The following is a 16,989-nucleotide window of genomic DNA, read 5'->3' on the forward strand; positions in this document are numbered from 1 at the left end:
CAGTAAGATGCTGGCCCCGATCCTAGCTCTGCTGTGCTCTAAAGCAGGGATTCTCAACCTTGTCCTCAAGTACCCCCAACAGGCCATGTTTTGGGAATTTCTCTTAGATAAAATAGCTGTCTAAAATACCAATCCACTGACTCTGATTTAAAGCACCTGCAAACATGGCGTGTTGGGGGGTACTTGAGAACAGGGTTAAGAACCACTGCTCTAAAGGAATCCACATTGTGTGGTACCTGGATGATCTCTTGCAGAAAGGTCAGTTTAACTTTTGTCAGCCAACATCCAGATGGCAGTGCAGACTCTGAGGTTCAGTTGGATCACTAATCCTCCTCTGCCTTGAAACTGACCCAATGGCTGGAGTAGCTGGGTCTGGTCTTGGACACAGCCTTAGCAAGGGTCTCCATTCCTCAAGAGAATCTCTTGGCACTCTGATCCTAGATTCAGACTCTTCTGTCCAAAAGTCCCCCCTCCATTTGCCTTTGTATGAGGTTTCTGTTTCGTTTGGTGGGCTCCTTTCATGCAGTACCCTATAACAAGTTTCACCCTTGACCACTTCAGCTTAGCATCCTGGTGTCATGGGACAATTGGAACTTCTCAAATGCCTGTCTGGAAAGACCACAATGTGCCTAACATGGTGAATAACCAACCCTGCACTAGAAATGGGTTAATCCATCCAGTAACTTGGAAAGTCCTCATGACAGATGTCAGCCTCTCGCCTTTTCTATACAGAGGATCTGTTCTGAGGAAATGGGGCTGCCCATCAACATACTGGAACTCAGTGTGATTCACCTGTCCTTTCTTTGCTGAACTCCTGCTAGGGCCCCTGTTTAGGCTCTAGTCTGGCAACGCCATAGCCATGGGGGGCACAAAAAGTCACCCAGCTCCACAAGAAGCAGAACTAATTTTTCCTTGGGCAGAACAGCCCATTCTTGCACTATCCACCGTGCGCACTCTAGGGGTGGAAAATTAGAAGACAGACTTTCTCAGTTGCTATCATCTGAATCCGTGGGAATGGAGGTATTTCAGGAAATCTTTAATTGATGGCCAACACAGGACATTGACCTGCTGACATTGTTCTAGCCAAGGAGGGCATGATACGTGGACCTTCTTGGCCTTCTGTCAGACTTTCCGAAGGCCCTCCCAGATTGTCTGTATCGTCTCAAGAACCAGTCCTGCAACCTGCTTATTAGTTGCTTGCTTTCACAGCCTTTAACGTCAACCTCACACAAAGTATACCATTGTACTCGGAAGTCCTACTCTGGCTGGCGAACCAGAAAAAAAAGAAAGAGCCCATGGCACAGGCAGTGACTGTGAGAGCTGGAAATTGTGAAATACAGGACCTATAAAATACCTGAATAACCACCAGGGGCTATAAGGGGCTGAAAAACAGCCCACACAGTTACCTGAATGTAGCAAAATGTACAAATGGATATGTAGACAAGCAATAAGATGTATTGTCCTTAAATTAACCTTATATTAAATAAACATGATAAAACTGTCTTAAAAATCAATGAGAAATCTCATATTCCTGAGGTTGTGCTCATTAATATACAGTGATTGTGAACAAAAACTAGTGGCCATGCTATCGCCTTCTGTAGTGGTTTTGGTGGACCAATGTCTAGAAAAACAAAAGAAAGAGGAGAGCAAACCAAACTCGTAGTGTAATAAACTTCATCAGTTTAGCCATGGATCAAATTGATAATATGCACTCACAAGTTATGAGCAGAATTGGCATGTAACAGAGCTAGGATTATTCTAAAGTGCAGAGCTTAGATCATCAGACCAAAACCCCCTGTGGAGGAGTGCACAGGAATTGTTGAAGCCGTGATGGATTCCGCTGCATTGGGTGAATGGCCATGAATGTTCCCGATTGTGTTTGGCTTGTAAAGTATCATGGAAACATTTCTTGGAGAAGTACCCCCTCTTCTTCAGTCTGCAACAACTAGCCTCTGGGATACTAATATACTGGCTCTCACTAGTGCTAATAAGCTGCACCTGAGCATGACAGGCACATTGAATAAATAGAGCAGCATAAGGGAGCAGAGAGATAACTGTGGATCAACTTATAAAACACAGAACTTAAGTGTTAATCAGTGGCTAAGTGGTAAGCACTTCCACCTAGTAGCACTAGGATCATCAGTTCGAATATCAACCATGACTCTACCTGCCTAGAGTTTGCATGTGCCTGCGTAAGTTTCTTCCGAGTAGTCCGATTTCCTCCCACACTCCAAAAACATGCTAAGTTGATTTGCTCTTGTTTAAATTGGCCCTAGTATGTGTACGTATGAATGGGAGTTAGGGAAATTCGATTGTAAGCTCCTTGGGCACAGACTGATGTGCGTGTTCAATATAAATGTGTATAATATATATGTGTATAATAATGTATATAGACCAGATAACTGTATTTATTCACATGTGATCCAGCCGATTGCTGTTTTTTTTTTTTGTTTCTTATGTACTCTGAAGACATTTGTAAAAGTTGAACTTGTAAACTCCATGTTCTTTAATAAAACTTTTATGGAATAAAAAAAAGTGTAAAATATAAATATAAAATATAATTTTATGCACTGCATAAATTGATGGAGCTTTATAAGTACCTGTAATAAAGTAAAAAAACATTTTTCCTTATTTAAGACTTCAGTCTGGTCCGGTTATGGCTTCTAAAGCTGTAACTGAGCAGTTACTTTGCAATAGAAATCCTTTTGCCTGTCACATGGACACGTGAGACAGAGGTTTTTTACATCGACAAAAGGATTTCTATTGCAAAGGTAAACATTATATAATACCACATTTTTCTACATGCTCTTCTGAATATGTAATATACTGTTTAACCTGCCCATGTGGTTTACTGTATGTAGGCCGTACGATCAGAACTCTGCGGAAGCGCTTTGGGGAACATCGGAATCTGGTAGAACAGGGTAAAGATGAACAGTGTTTCCAGACATTTCCTAGAATTTCACGAACAATCATCTTCAGGACTACGGGTCTGGATTCTGGAGGCCATTCCCAAGACTTTGCCCACTGCCAAACGTTATAAAAGATTATGCGAGAGAGAACTATTGACTCTACTCTTTGTACACTTTATCTCCTGGAGGCCTAAACAAAAGTATAGAAATACTTTGATAACATGGCAATATACCTATAATTTGGCATTAAATGTAAAGTTGTACTAAAGTTACATTCCTGTTACCGTAATCTCCTGCTAATAATCCTTGTAGACTTCCGGTTCCGGCGCCACATGAGGAGGAGGTAAGCGGACTCAGCTCCTGCTGCATACCCCCTATTAACCGGCTACAAGGCAGCTGTTCGCCTCGGGGATCCCTCCTGCTGTCAGGGGAAGGTGTAGAGCCCTTGATGGACCGTTTTGTGGAGCGGTCCGGGAACCGATCGCTGACCGCCGCGATGTCCGCGACGGCGGACGCGGCCGAATCCTCGGCCAATATGGCGCCGGTGCACAGCCTCGCTGAGCCATCACTCACAGCTCCTCTGCTCCCAGGCATAGAAACGCTTCCTTCGGCAGACATAGCCCAGGCTGTGGTAGCCTTACTGATGCCTACGCTGACAGCCTCTATAGACTCTGCAATACAGAAGGCTATGGAACAGTACCGGAACGAGCTTCAGGCCCAGGCACAGCGCCTTACACAGGCTGAAGAGCGGATCTCCCTCATGGAGGATGACACCACTGCTCAGGCTGCTGCTCTGGCTCGCCTCACACATACTACCAGGGACTTGTGGATTAAATTAGATGATTTTGAGAATAGGGCGAGAAGGAATAACCTGAGAATAGTAGGATTGCCTGAATCAGTTTCTGCGGGACAGCTTATGGACCTCTGTATGGTTACTATTCCTGCTCGACTGGGCCTCTCTACCCCATGTGTGGTGGAACGTGCACACCGCCTAGGACAGCTCTCGGAACAGCGCAACAAACCTAGAGCGGTCATAGCTAGATACTTGAACTATGCAGACAAGCATCCTATCCTGCAGAAGTTCCGCTCCCAACGCACCCTTACGGTTGATGGCGTTAATTTACTCCTGTTTGCTGATTATTCTGCAGAAGTCATGCGACTGCGAAAAGAATTTTCACTGATTTGTGCCTCCCTCTTTAAGAACCATGTCAAGTTTACTTTGGCTTATCCGGCAATTTTACACGTTACTCTTCCCAATGGCACTCGCCGCACCTTCAACTCACCCTCTGAAGCGGAACGATTCACCAACTACCCCGCAGACATGGATACCACTCATGACCCCTCGATGCTGAGTCCCTCTGCTGATCTGGCTGCCACCCCCCAGGCCCCTACTGGTAATCAGCTGAGCCCCTCCAAACCACCATACAAGCGAAGTCGCTCCACCACCCAGCGCCCGCGCTCTGAGCTCCGCTGAACTTGCCCTTTGATCCCTCCCGGCTCCATGCCTGGTTATTGGTAACGTTAAAAAGTGTTTCCGCTTTTTGGTACTCTCAGCCACTACTCTTGCTGTGAGGTCATCATTGGGATGCTTGCCTACGAAATGGTGCTTGCACACTGTTATTTTGTTTTATACTTCATATTCCTCTTATGTTTGTTTATAACTGGGGCTATTATCCCTATTCTTGAAAATGTCCATGTTATGTTGTTTTAGTTTGGGGTATTAGCCCGCCTATTTCACCTGCACGATTGGTTTTCCCATTTTTGTCATGCAGCTATCATGCTGCCCATCTACAACTTTGGGGTTATCCCCCCTTCCTCTGCCCCCCCAACCCCCCCCCCCCACCTCCCGGTCAGAGATACTGATGTGTACTCTCTCCCTTCCCTTACCCTCCCCCCCTACCCTCACCCCTCCCCGAGGAGTATTTCCGGCCTCTCCCAGGGGGCTAATGCACCCGCTGGGAGCAGTGTGCCTTAGATGCAACCCGTGTGGAAAAAGGTGAAGTGGGCTACGGCTACTCTATGGTGGATACACCTAACGTGTTCTGTTGCAGTTCGTACTGTCTGGTTCTGTCCCCTTTTCTTTTGCTTTCTCTTTCCTGCTAATCCTTTTTTCTTTCCCTTCCACCTGTACCTGGCTACCCTTGGGGGTGTCCTTACATATGCGCATTCCCTGGAATATTTCCGTCTATCTCAATGTTGACTTAATGCCTCTTTTGCCAGCTATTACCACCCCTGACAACCCCTATGGCTGATGCCTCTAAAGACCGATTTACTGTAGTATCATGGAATGTTAAAGGCCTTCGATCACCTTCCAAACGCATGAAAGTCCTCCGTCATCTGAAGCGGTTGAAAGCCGATGTGGCGCTCCTACAAGAGACCCACCTGACTGACGGAGATCTTTCACGCCTTCGTAAACTTTGGGTTGGCAAAGTTCTGGGCTCCCCGGCTGTGGGTCGCAAGGCGGGGGTGGTTATTCTGCTCCATAAATGACTGCAGTATACCACTCGTGATGTCCGTATAGACTCATGTGGTCGTATGATCACCTTGCACCTGACCTTGGCTTCTAAAGACATTGCTATAACTAACGTGTATGCGCCCAACTCCCCCGACTTGTTGTTTTTCGGGGAGCTGGGAGCCTGGATCTCCCAAGCGTCTGAAGCACACCACCTGATAGGTGGGGACTTTAACTCGGTCATGTGTCCCTCTGAGGATAGGACTTGCAGTAACTCCCGTAGCCCTACACCTTCGGCCCAAACTGACAGTGACGCCACCCCCCTTGCCCGTACGTTCATATCACTAAATTTCACTGATATATGGAGATTGTCCCATCCTACGGATCGTGAATTCACTTTTTATTCACCCCCCCACAAGTGGTTTTCGCGTCTTGACTATGTCTTTGTGTCCCCTGCTCTCCTGCCGATGGTGAGCGATCCTGACATCAAGGACATGGCCATTTCAGATCATTGCCCTGTGACGGTTAGCCTGTTAAATGTGAAACCTTCCTCTTCCTCGCCCATATGGCGCTTCCCCTCCTATCTGGCCAATAACGAGGACTTCAAACAAATGCTACTCACTAGTTGGACCGAATATAAAGAAACGAATGGTGAACATATCGCCACTCCGAATCTCTTCTGGGAGGCGGGCAAAGCCTTCCTCCGAGGCAGGATTATAGCTTATGTGACACAATACAAGAGACACTCAAAGCAACACTATATACAAGCTAGCGAAAAACTTCGCTCCATGCATCTTGAGCTCCTACGTAATCGCACGCAGGCTAATGTCAGGGCCTGGCAGTTAGCCAAACAGGACTTTGACCTCTGGGCGGAAAGGCAGGAGCAGATTGCCTCCTCCTTTTTGTCCATGCGCCTTCACAAACATGGCAATAAAGCGGGTAAGCTTTTATCCCGACTATGTGCGGGCTTTAAAAGGCCCGCCCATATCCATGCCCTGAAGCACCCCGACGGATCCATCCCTATATGCTGAGGACCCCATTGACCATTCAGTCGCTGACCAGTTACTCTCGAGGGTGAGTTTGCCACAGTTGACCGGACCGCAATTAGACGCCATAAACGCCCCTGTTACCCTGGACGACATTCGGTCTACAATAAAATTGATGTCCCCTTCTAAAGCACCTGGCCCCGATGGCTATTCAGCCGAATTTTATAAACTTACCCGAGAATTTATACCTGCCACTCTATCCAAAGTGTTTACAGCCCTATGGGACGGTGTTTCCTACCCCCCTACGGGTTCTCAGGCTTACATTAAGTTAATTCCCAAACCGGGCAAGGATCCCTTATGCCCAGGTTCGTATAGGCCCATTTCCCTTATAAATGTTGATGTTAAAATACTGTCCAAAATTATAGCTTCACGCCTAGCTACCATCCTCCCTACCCTCCTACACCAGGCCCAATCAGGATTCACGACTGGCAGATCAGCGACTTTAAATATCCGCAAGGTACTTCTGGCACTGGAAAGAGCGAAACTATGCCCAGAACAGGACTTAGCCATCATTTCCATTGACGCCGAAAGGCTTTTGATAACATAAATTTTGCCTGGCTATTTAAGGTACTGCAAGCCTTTGGCTTTTCGGGTCCGGTTACGCACTTCCTCTGCCAAATGTACAATGCCCCGACTGCCAGATTAGTTACTCCAGACTTTGTTTTCGCCCACCATCTCTCTCACCAAAGGGACAAGACAAGGGTGTCCTTTATCCCCCCTATTGTTCAATCTAGCTATTGAACCCTTATCTAGACTTTTAAACTCCCCGGACGGTGTCAGCGGAATTGCGTTTGGGGACCAGAACCTTCAATCTGCGCTTTTTGCGGACGACATTTTACTTTTTTCGTCTAATCCCCCGGCTGATTTTGTTAAACTCCGCGACCTATTCGCAGCGTATCGCCTTTGCTCGGGATTTAGAATCAATTTTGGTAAAAGTGAAATCCTCTCCTTAAATTTGCGAAAAGCCATCTCCTGGCAATCATCCTCACCCTTTGCAATGGCACGACACCACATCACCTACCTGGGAGTGTGCATAGGTCGAGAGCCCTCTTCCCTTTATACCCTCAATTACCCACCCTTGATCTCTAAGATTGTGCAGGAGCTGGAGGCTTGGGCAGGCCTGCCGTTGTCACTCTTTGGAAGATGTCATCTCTTCAAGATGGTCTCCTTTGCGAGGCTACTCTATCCGATGCAGACCATCCCACTCCTCCTTAAACACTCTGATGTGCAGAAAATACACAAAGCTTTGTCTGCTTTTCTCTGGGCCAATAAGAAGCCACGCATTGCCCTTCAAAAATTGTGTCTTCCGAAGCCTGACGGAGGTGCAGGCCTGCCCAATCTCCGTTTCTATAATCTCTCGTGCCTCCTGAGACAGGGCCTTGACTGGATAGCGGGCAAATCAAGATACTCCAATCACCACCTTGAGAAGGCGCTGGTACATCCTTGCATGCTTTCTGCGATCCTTCATTCCAACGTTCACGCTTTACCACCTCATCTTAAATGTAACATCCTTATTCGGGACACTGTGGTGGCTTGGAGGGAAGTTAGGAGGCTCCTGGGATTACCCACTGAAATTTCAGCTCATCTACCTATTCAAGGCAACCCCATGTTTCCGCCCTCTACCATTCATTCAGCTTTTGCCCACTGGGAGCAACGGGGTCTACTCAACTTGGCATCCTTATATGAGCAGGGACGAGGAACACTCAAATCCTTCCGAACATTATCTCAGGAATTCTCACTGCCTTCTCACCATGCGTTTTATCACCACCAACTGCTGAGCTACCTGAAGTCAATTGGAGGTGTACATCCGGACTGCCTCCGCAAATCGCATTTGGGGGCTGTGCTTCGACAGGGCGATTATTCCATCTCTACCCTATACTCTCACTTAATCAACTACCAGGCGGAAAAGTACCACGTTGCCCCCTTCAAACAATGGGCCTCTGTATTTAATGATATGACCCTACCGGAAAGGATCCTGAAAGGATACAGACTTGTTTACAAACTGGTTATCTCGGAGAAGTGGAGAGAAACTCAATTTAAGATCACTCATAGAGCCTATTACCCATTCCGTACTAACACAGAGGATCCCTCGCAAGCCAAATGTCCCTGGTGCTCTCTGGATCGCCCCACCCTACTACACCGTTTCTGGGATTGCCCCCTCATATCGGCATTTTGGAACTCAGTCTTGGATTACATCCAACTCGTTACCGGGACACATGTACCTAAGGACCCGCTGATCTGCCTGTTTAGTTGCGACCCTCCACCCGAGTCACTAACCTCTCCGAGTCCAGTTACCCTTTCTCATTGGTCTCACCTATGCCTGCTGGCGGCTCGCAGGACTATTCTGAATTACTGGATTTCCACAACTCCACCGAGTCTAACAGGTGTTCAACATACCCTCCTCTCGCTGTTTCACATAGAACGGCTTGATGTTATATCGTCCCACTTTGTTTCCACTCCTCGCTTCTTTGCCAGATGGAGGGATTATGTCGAACAATCCTTTACCTCGGAGGAAATTAATACTATTGTTTCCCCCTTTCGCTATACAAGCTGGTACCTACAACGCGACAATGGCAATGCATTGGGGAAACTCAAGCTGACATCACCCCCCGCCAGCTCTTCTCCTTCACAGGACCCCACTCTCTTATTGGCTCAACTACCACAGGACATGTTTGACCCTATCTCTTATGCACTGGAGGACATGCAACCCTCTACTCACCCTTCTGCATCTCCATGACCCTTCCTGGACTTGGATCTCTGTTTGTACCAAACATTAGTGTTCTTTTACTGTCCTACATGTAGGGGTCTTATGTATGTATAGATACTGTTTCTCATCTCCATGTTTTTCTTGTTACCATACTGCAATCGGATCATGAAGTGATCCTCGCCTCCCAGGGTGCCATTCCCTATCTCCTTTTCCCCCCCTCTACCCGCCTTCCCTCCCCCCTCTCCTTTATCTTTTCTTTCTTTTTCTTCTCTTTTTCCCCTTCTTCTCATCTTCCTTTTTCATTTTCCTCTTTCTTGAAAGATTAAACTGCTTGCTATTGTGGCCCTTTCGGTCGATGGGGTGTAATACTCCTTCTTTTCTGTGTTGTTTTACATGCTCTCGTATGTATGTCTTTCGAAAGATACTGTCTTACTGTTCGACTGCTGTGTATTGTTTAAATTTGTCTTTTTTGCTCAATAAAAATATATAAAAAAAAAAAAATAATCCTTGTAGTAACCCACATGAAACACCTCATAGGATATATGCACCCACATGCAGGCGCCAATACATATTTTGGATGCCATGTTGAATGTATGTGGGAATACACCAATAGGATAATCTAATCTCTAATAATTCATTTATATTTTTAAAAAAATATTTTACTATACATGATATAAGTGTATATATGTAATTTTAATTTTGCAATTTTTATTTCATGTTTATTTTCCTTTGTACCCACACTCACCACTATTCTACCAGATTGATCCAGTTATTGATTAATTACTATCAACTGAAATTGAGCTCCTTATCATGCATTGTTGATCACAATATATATCTTTAGCTGCCATAATTGTTAGAATTTTGATTGATTTTTAATATTGATCTACTAATATGTACACATGTGTCCAAATGTATTATTGATTTTTAATTATTGTCATTGTGATCATCATCACCCATTAAATTAGACCTTTTACTGATTATTTATATTTTCTTCATTTGATCTTAAAATTTGACCAGCAAAATATTTTTTGTAGATATAACTCGTTATCCTGACTCTACTGGTCATCAAGAGTGATTTATAATAGCATTAATATAACATAATTTAGCTGATATACAGTAGATAGTACAGATAAGCCAGGTCATATCATATTATATGGTACTAAGGCAGTTGTATTATAGCTGCAATACCGTACCATGCCTGCGTACATGGTTTTTATTTTGATGTTGCTATGGTAATCTCCCATGTGAACACTACGTGCATGTGTATAAAATTCCCAACACAATATGGCTGCCACTGAAGTCTGAGGAAGGAGCACGCATGCTCTGAATGTGAAGCACCACCCACTGACCAGACCCGGGAAAAATGCTCGTCCATATACACCGCTGAGCACAGTCCGCACCATCTGGAATCGCCGTGCACCAACAGTGTGGCCGGAGGAATGACCAGATTGCGCACACACATCCATAATAGTGACAGCGGACCTTCCCCTTCATCGGGCAGTCGGAGCGGATGATACCCTGTAACATGCCTGTTATCACTTTTGTGAGTGTATTCTTGATTCTTTTATTTACATTAAAGATGTTTGCATACTGCCCTTAGTGGGCGCTGTTCTCTTGTCCTTTCTATATCCCAGAGGTTTTGCCTTCTGAACTGGCAGCCCTCCATGCATAGTTACTAGTTTATAATTTATTCTTACATGGACTAATTTCCTAAAGAACTTGTTTATTTCCTTACCCACACCTTTTTTAACTTAAATTTTGTCATATTCAGAGTGCGCCATGTTATCCAATTGTGCATACTGCCTGCAATATGACCTTCTGAGTACTGGGCTCTGCTTGTGTCACTTTTCAGATCTGAGTGTACACTGTGTGAATGATTTCCAAGTTAAGAGCCTTGGACAGCAGTATGTGGGACCCGGGTTCCAAAAACGTATTTGTGAGTAGGCTGCATGGACCCAGTATTGGGTGCTACATCTGTATTAGGACTATTAAGTACCATTATTAATTAATATGTTGGTGTCCATGGAACGAGTTCAACTACTGAAGATTTAAGGACTGCATCACCTGGGTGGTGTGCACTCTCCATGCTGTGTTCCCACCTTTTCAGCATGAGGTAGCAGTTTTTTGGCTGTGCCGATTTCCGATCAGAGCCAAAGCCAAGGGAGGACCCACAGGCTTTGGGAAGAAGATGGAATGCAAACACTGATGTGGGACATTGCTGTGACAACGCATTTCACATGCATATGCTTTTTCAAGTCATGCCTACTGAAAACTAGAGAAAGCAACTTGAAAAAGTTAATTGACCCGGCCAATGCTTCCCAACCTTCAGCCTGTGTGTACAGGCCTTTAGTCTGTCAAACCTGCTCTGGGTTCCCCAATTACATTTGTTACGGGTGGAGGGATATTAGATGAGTTTCCAGAGGGCTACAAGTCATTTTTTTTGTTTACAAACGTTTTTTATTAGAGAGTATAAAGACATCTACAAGAGAAAGGTCAATGAGTACAAATGTTTTCATAGAGAATAGCATACAGAGACACATCAGTAAAACCATTAACGCACAGAAAAGTTGAAATTCGATATGCTAAACTCAACCTGGTGATATCAAAAAGAAATTCTGGGGAGCAGAAGTACATCATTGAGAAAAAAAAAAAAAAAAGAGAGAAGAGTAGGAAGAGAAAAGAAAAACCAAAAGATAACAAAAATGCTACCACAAGTGAGTGCTATCAGACGTGTTCACATACCCTGCCATTAGGCACTGTGCCCAGCTGAACTGTCAGGCCTAGGGGCTGTCCATTGAAGAGACGACCAAACGGCCCATTTACTATCAAAAATATGCATGGAGTCCTGCAAAGTGTGGTGTAAGCGCTCCATGAGTTTGATCGACTCCATGCGTTGCAGAACTTGTTCCCAGGGGACTACCGGGGATCTCCAGTGTAATGCTACTGTCCAATGAACAGCATTGACAAGTGTATGAGCTAATTTCTGTGCCGGGGGAGTTAGTCCCGGGATGTCGGCAAACAAAAGGCCAATCCGGCATGTGATATCAATATTAGATCCCGTAACCTGGAGCAATTTATCAGCCACCCGCTGTCAAATGGGCTGTAGTACTCCACAGCTCCCAAAAGATATGGGAGAAGGAACCAGCCTCCGGACATCCACGAAAGCAACTCCCCGGGACCAGCGGGCTAAACTTGTGTAATCTAGAGGGGGTGTAATACCATCTTGTGTGTAGTTTTAAAGCAGTTTCCCTGACTGCCAACGATTTCGTGCATTTACGCATATTCGTAATCATATCCTCCCACTCCTCAGGGGTTATTTCAAATCCAACCTCCCTCTCCCAAACTAGCATAGCATGAGATTTAGCCGGTAGCTGCACCTCCCCGAGAGACCGGTACAACCAGGAGATATTGCCCCGATCCCTGGACGAGGACCTACAGATCCTTTCAAAGACATTCGGAGGGGGAAGTCTCCCCTTCAGGTAATGAGAGGTGTAGAAGTGCCGAACCTGTAAATATTTATAAAAATCCTCTCTGGGTAACCCGAACTGTTCTTGGAGATAAGCAAAGGTGCTAAAGGGAGGCTCTTGGGAAAGGGCCTCAAGGGTAACCAGGTCTCTCCGAGACCAGCCCTCAAAGCTCCCAGGTGATGAAAAAGCCGGTGGGAATCTGGGGTCACCCATAAATGAGGCCAGGCCAGGGCAGGATGGACACAGGCGTATCGTTTTTTGTATAGAGACCAAAGTTGAAGGGATTGTGCAACCACTCCATTCAAGGCGGCTAATTGTTTGGGGCGAACCCCATCAATCCACAAGAGGCCCGGGAGGTAAAATGGGCTCACAGAGGATCTCTCAAATTGGATCCATGGGACCGTAACCGGGGGATAATGCCACTGCGCCAGCTGCACCAGCCTAGCTGCAAGGTAGTATAACCACAGATGAGGGAGCCCCAGACCCCCACGGTCCGCTGGCCTGAAAAGAAGCGTCTTGTGCAGTCTAGGTTTTTTGTTCCGCCAAACGAACCGATTGATACTACAAGTCATTTTAATGTAGGCACCATTCAGTGCTTGTATAGTAATGCAGAAGCCTGACGCAGTGTTTGGCTGCTGACAGGTTTACTTTAAATGTGATTGGCAAATGTATTTGACATTTGGGCTTGATTCATATTACATTTGCATTAATGTCCAACGTTAATATGTCTTTTTATTTTTTTTTTCAAATATTTTAAATAATGGTAAACTCTTCTATTTGTCAATTATTTGTCTTTTTTTTTCTTCACAGATCCTTCTGTATGGATGCACTGGTGATTGGTTGCTCAACATAAATGAAAATGGACAATTTATTCCAAAGTTTGATTCTACTGCTGTGATCAAAGACATTCAATTACTAGAACATTTGCTGTTAGATTGGAAAATTTGGTCAAAAGCAGAGGTGTGCAAGCTTTAATTTGTTTTCCATCAAGGAAAATGTTAATTTTTTTGTGTGTAAGAAGAAATCAATAATTTACTTTAGTTTATGCTGGTTGCATTAAACAGTTAATCAGTCATAATTGTGCGGTATTCCCATTGTTTGCAATTAACTTTACGTGCTAATTTTTAGCTTGTATTAAATATAACCAGCTGTTCCATTAGTTAAAAATGGATCTCTATTCTTTACAGTTAACTACAGACAATTTAAAGCGTAAGATCACCTTTGTTGACTTTTTTTTCTTTCTAAATTCCAGCTCCTCTATGCACCAATATAGCATTCATGTACTTCTTTTTGCAAAAATATTACAGCTTTCCATTAAATCTACAGTCACTTACTTTTCTTGTCCTAATCCACATTTCCAGATGCTTCCATTAGTAATGCCTTCTTTCTGATCAGACTTTGGGTAATGACACAGAAAGGAGTTGACCAGCTGACCTCATTAGCACACACCGGCATCATCCACCCTCCCATTCCTAGGTGCAGTTTTTTTTTTAAATGAAATGCAGTCAGTGATCACCCTTCTCACTACACAATCAGATTGCATTGTGTATGGCCATCTTTATACAAATAAATATAAGGGAGTGGAAAGAAACACTCAGAAAGTAAGTGTAGATTTAATGGAAAGCTTTGATATTTTTGCAAAAAAAAAGTACATGAATGTTATTATTTTATCATACATCATAGGACACAGAGCCTTAAGCATTTACTTAGTGGGTTATAGCTACCTTCAGGTGTTGACACTGGCACACCCAATACAGGAAGTTGACTCCCCTATATAACCCCTTCTCGTTCCAGGAGTACCTCCGTTTTTTCGCCAGTCTCTAAAGGTGTTGGTATGAGTAAAGATGTGCTCTGCAGAGCTCCAGGAGGGATCCATGCTGAATTTAAAAATACTCCACAACCGGATCCATCCCGCCACTGCGGCTCCAGGATGGTACCAGGGCCTCGCATAAAAGAACGAGGTTTTGCCTGTAACGCTCCTCTTTGAGGGCTGGACACTTTTTGGTCTTGCTACATTTCCTAAAGCTTTCCTGAGGGGTGCTATACATGGTCCAAAGGAGTGGAACCCCTATTAAAAGGGCCCCAGTCTTTGAAGGTTTAACCACGTTGCCTGCTGTGATGGGTAAAGTTTGGATCTGTCTGTTTACAGCAGTATCTTGCAGCAAGGAAAATGTAAGAGGAAAGCATAGGAACTGCAAAGTCCACCTATGACTTTTCTTTCAATTATTTTGTAAAATGCCTTAAAAACTCCTCTAGAGGGAGTAATAGTGTATAGACCCTGTTTAAATCTGTGCTAATACAGCGTGTCTCAGCCGCTGGAGGGGGGGGGGGGGGTCTCCTCTTCCACTAAATGTGGGAAACTGAGTGGATAGGGATACATCTTAATTTTAAACAAGCAAAAAAGCTGATAAAATGGCTGTGTAAATTCCCTTCCCCCACCGCCCAACTGCCCTCTGAGGTGACTCTTGCTAAAGCACAGGAAAGGGCGTGGCGCATAGACAATCAGGCTTGCACCTGAAGAAGCTTAAAGCTGATACTCTGGGAAGTGTCTATCAGAGCAGCTGAAGCAAGGCTGCTACGGGACACAGAAGCGCTGGTGCACGTGAGGGGCTTAGCTTAGTTAGCGGCTTTAATCGCATTACTCTAAAAGGGGATAAGTAGCATACTAGATCCCTCTCTCCCCCTCCAAACCCCTTACCAAGGGAACAGTGGGGACAGGATGAGGTATTACCCTCAAACAATCGGGAAAAACAAACTGATTACTCCTATGCAGAGGAAACAATAGTTGAAGTTTCAGCTTCACAATCTGAGGTACAAATCCTTACGGACATGGTTCACTCCACTTTCATGCTACCCCTAACAGAGTCAGCAGAAAGTCTGGTTTCTTCTTTGGGTTCCTTGAAACCTTCACAACCAGTACATGCGTTTCCAGTCCACAAATTACTAGACAAGCTTATTTATACCCAATGGGATCATCCGGATAAGCCTTTTCTCCCTCCAAAGAGATTCTCAGTTCTCTATCCTATGGAGGAAAAATTCACCAAAAAATTGAAATTCCAGCCGTAGATGCTGCAATCTCCAGTGTGAATAAAAGTTTAACTTGTCCAGTGGACAATGCACAAATGCTAAAGCATCCAACAGATAAAAAGTTGGAATTCCTGTTTAAAATCCTTTTTTTGTTTAGCAGGTACTGTTAATCAGCCTGCAATTGCAGCCATAGGCATCTGTCAGTCGTTAAAAGACCAGTTCAGAGGCCCTTAACGAGCTCCCTGCACAACAGGCCAGTGAGTTGGCAGATTTACCAAAAGCTTTGTTTTGCCATAGATGCTATAAAGGATTCTATTTACAAGGTGTCTTGCCTTGCACTTGTGCTAGTACACATGCGTAGGACCCTTTGGCTAAAGGGTTGGTCTGCCGAAGCACCCTGCAAAAACCTACTGTCTAATTTCCCATTTCTTGGGGAGCGACTATTTGGCGATGATTTGGATAAATACATCCAGACAATTTCCAGTGGGAAAAGTACTTTTTTGCCAATCAAAATAAAATATACCGTATATACTCGAGTATAGGCCGACCCGAATATAAGCCGAGGCCCCCAATTTACCCCCAAAAAAACTGGCAAACTTATTGACTCGTGTATAAGCCGAGGGTGAGACATGCCTGTCCATCCCTGTGTGTGTGTCCGTCCATCCCTGTGTGTCCGTCCATCCCTGTGTGTCCGTCCATCCATCCCTGTGTGTGTGTGTGTCCATCCATCCATCCATCCCTGTGTGTGTGTGTCTCCATCCATCCATCCATCCATCCCTGTGTGTGTGTGTCTCCATCCATCCATCCATCCATCCCTGTGTGTGTGTGTGTCTCCATCCATCCATCCATCCATCCCTGTGTGTGTCTCCATCCGTGTGTGTGTGTGTGTGTGTGTGTGTGTGTGTGTGTGTGTGTGTGTGTGTCCAGCCTACCTTTGTCCCGAGCCTCCGTCCCGTGCCTCCGTCCCGTGCCTTGCCTCCTTGCCTCCGTCCCGTGCCGTGACTTGCCTCCTTGCATCCGTCCCGTGTCGTGCCGTGCCTTGCCGCCGCCGTCCCGTCCCGTCCCGTGCCGTGCCTTCCCTTGCCTCCGTCCCGTGCCCTCTTCGTCGGCGGCCATTGTAAAGTTCAAAAGCTGCGCCGCCGCCTTCGCCTGTGATAGGCGGAACACTGAATTTCCCAGCAGCCTGTGTTCCGCCTATCACAGACGTCGTATCATCCTCGTCCGTAGTACGAGGATGATACGATGTCCGTGATAGGCGGAACACAGGCTGCTGGGAAATTCAGTGTTCCGCCTATCACAGGCGAAGGCGGAGCCGGAGGCGCGGCTTTTGAATAGAATGGCCGCTGTCTGTCTGCTCGACACGCTGATCGAGCGGGCAGAC

The 16,989-nt window shown here is 45.4% G+C and overlaps 1 protein-coding gene across 2 annotated transcripts in view; it reads left to right on the top strand.

Annotated features, from left to right (window-relative positions):
- The window catches only part of LYST (lysosomal trafficking regulator), a 568,355-nt gene that overhangs the window by 254,376 nt on the left and 296,990 nt on the right, over positions 1 to 16,989 (top strand). For both annotated transcript variants that reach the window (XM_077486620.1, XM_077486621.1), the window contains exon 18: positions 13,392 to 13,541. In XM_077486620.1, the coding sequence (XP_077342746.1) occupies positions 13,392 to 13,541 (150 nt within the window). The remainder of the gene's footprint in view (positions 1 to 13,391; positions 13,542 to 16,989) is intronic.

This window comes from Lithobates pipiens, unplaced genomic scaffold, assembly GCF_037356315.1.
Source record: "Lithobates pipiens isolate NorthernLeopardFrog02 unplaced genomic scaffold, aLitPip1_a1.2 Scaffold_18, whole genome shotgun sequence".
NCBI classification, from domain to species: Eukaryota; Metazoa; Chordata; class Amphibia; order Anura; family Ranidae; genus Lithobates; species Lithobates pipiens.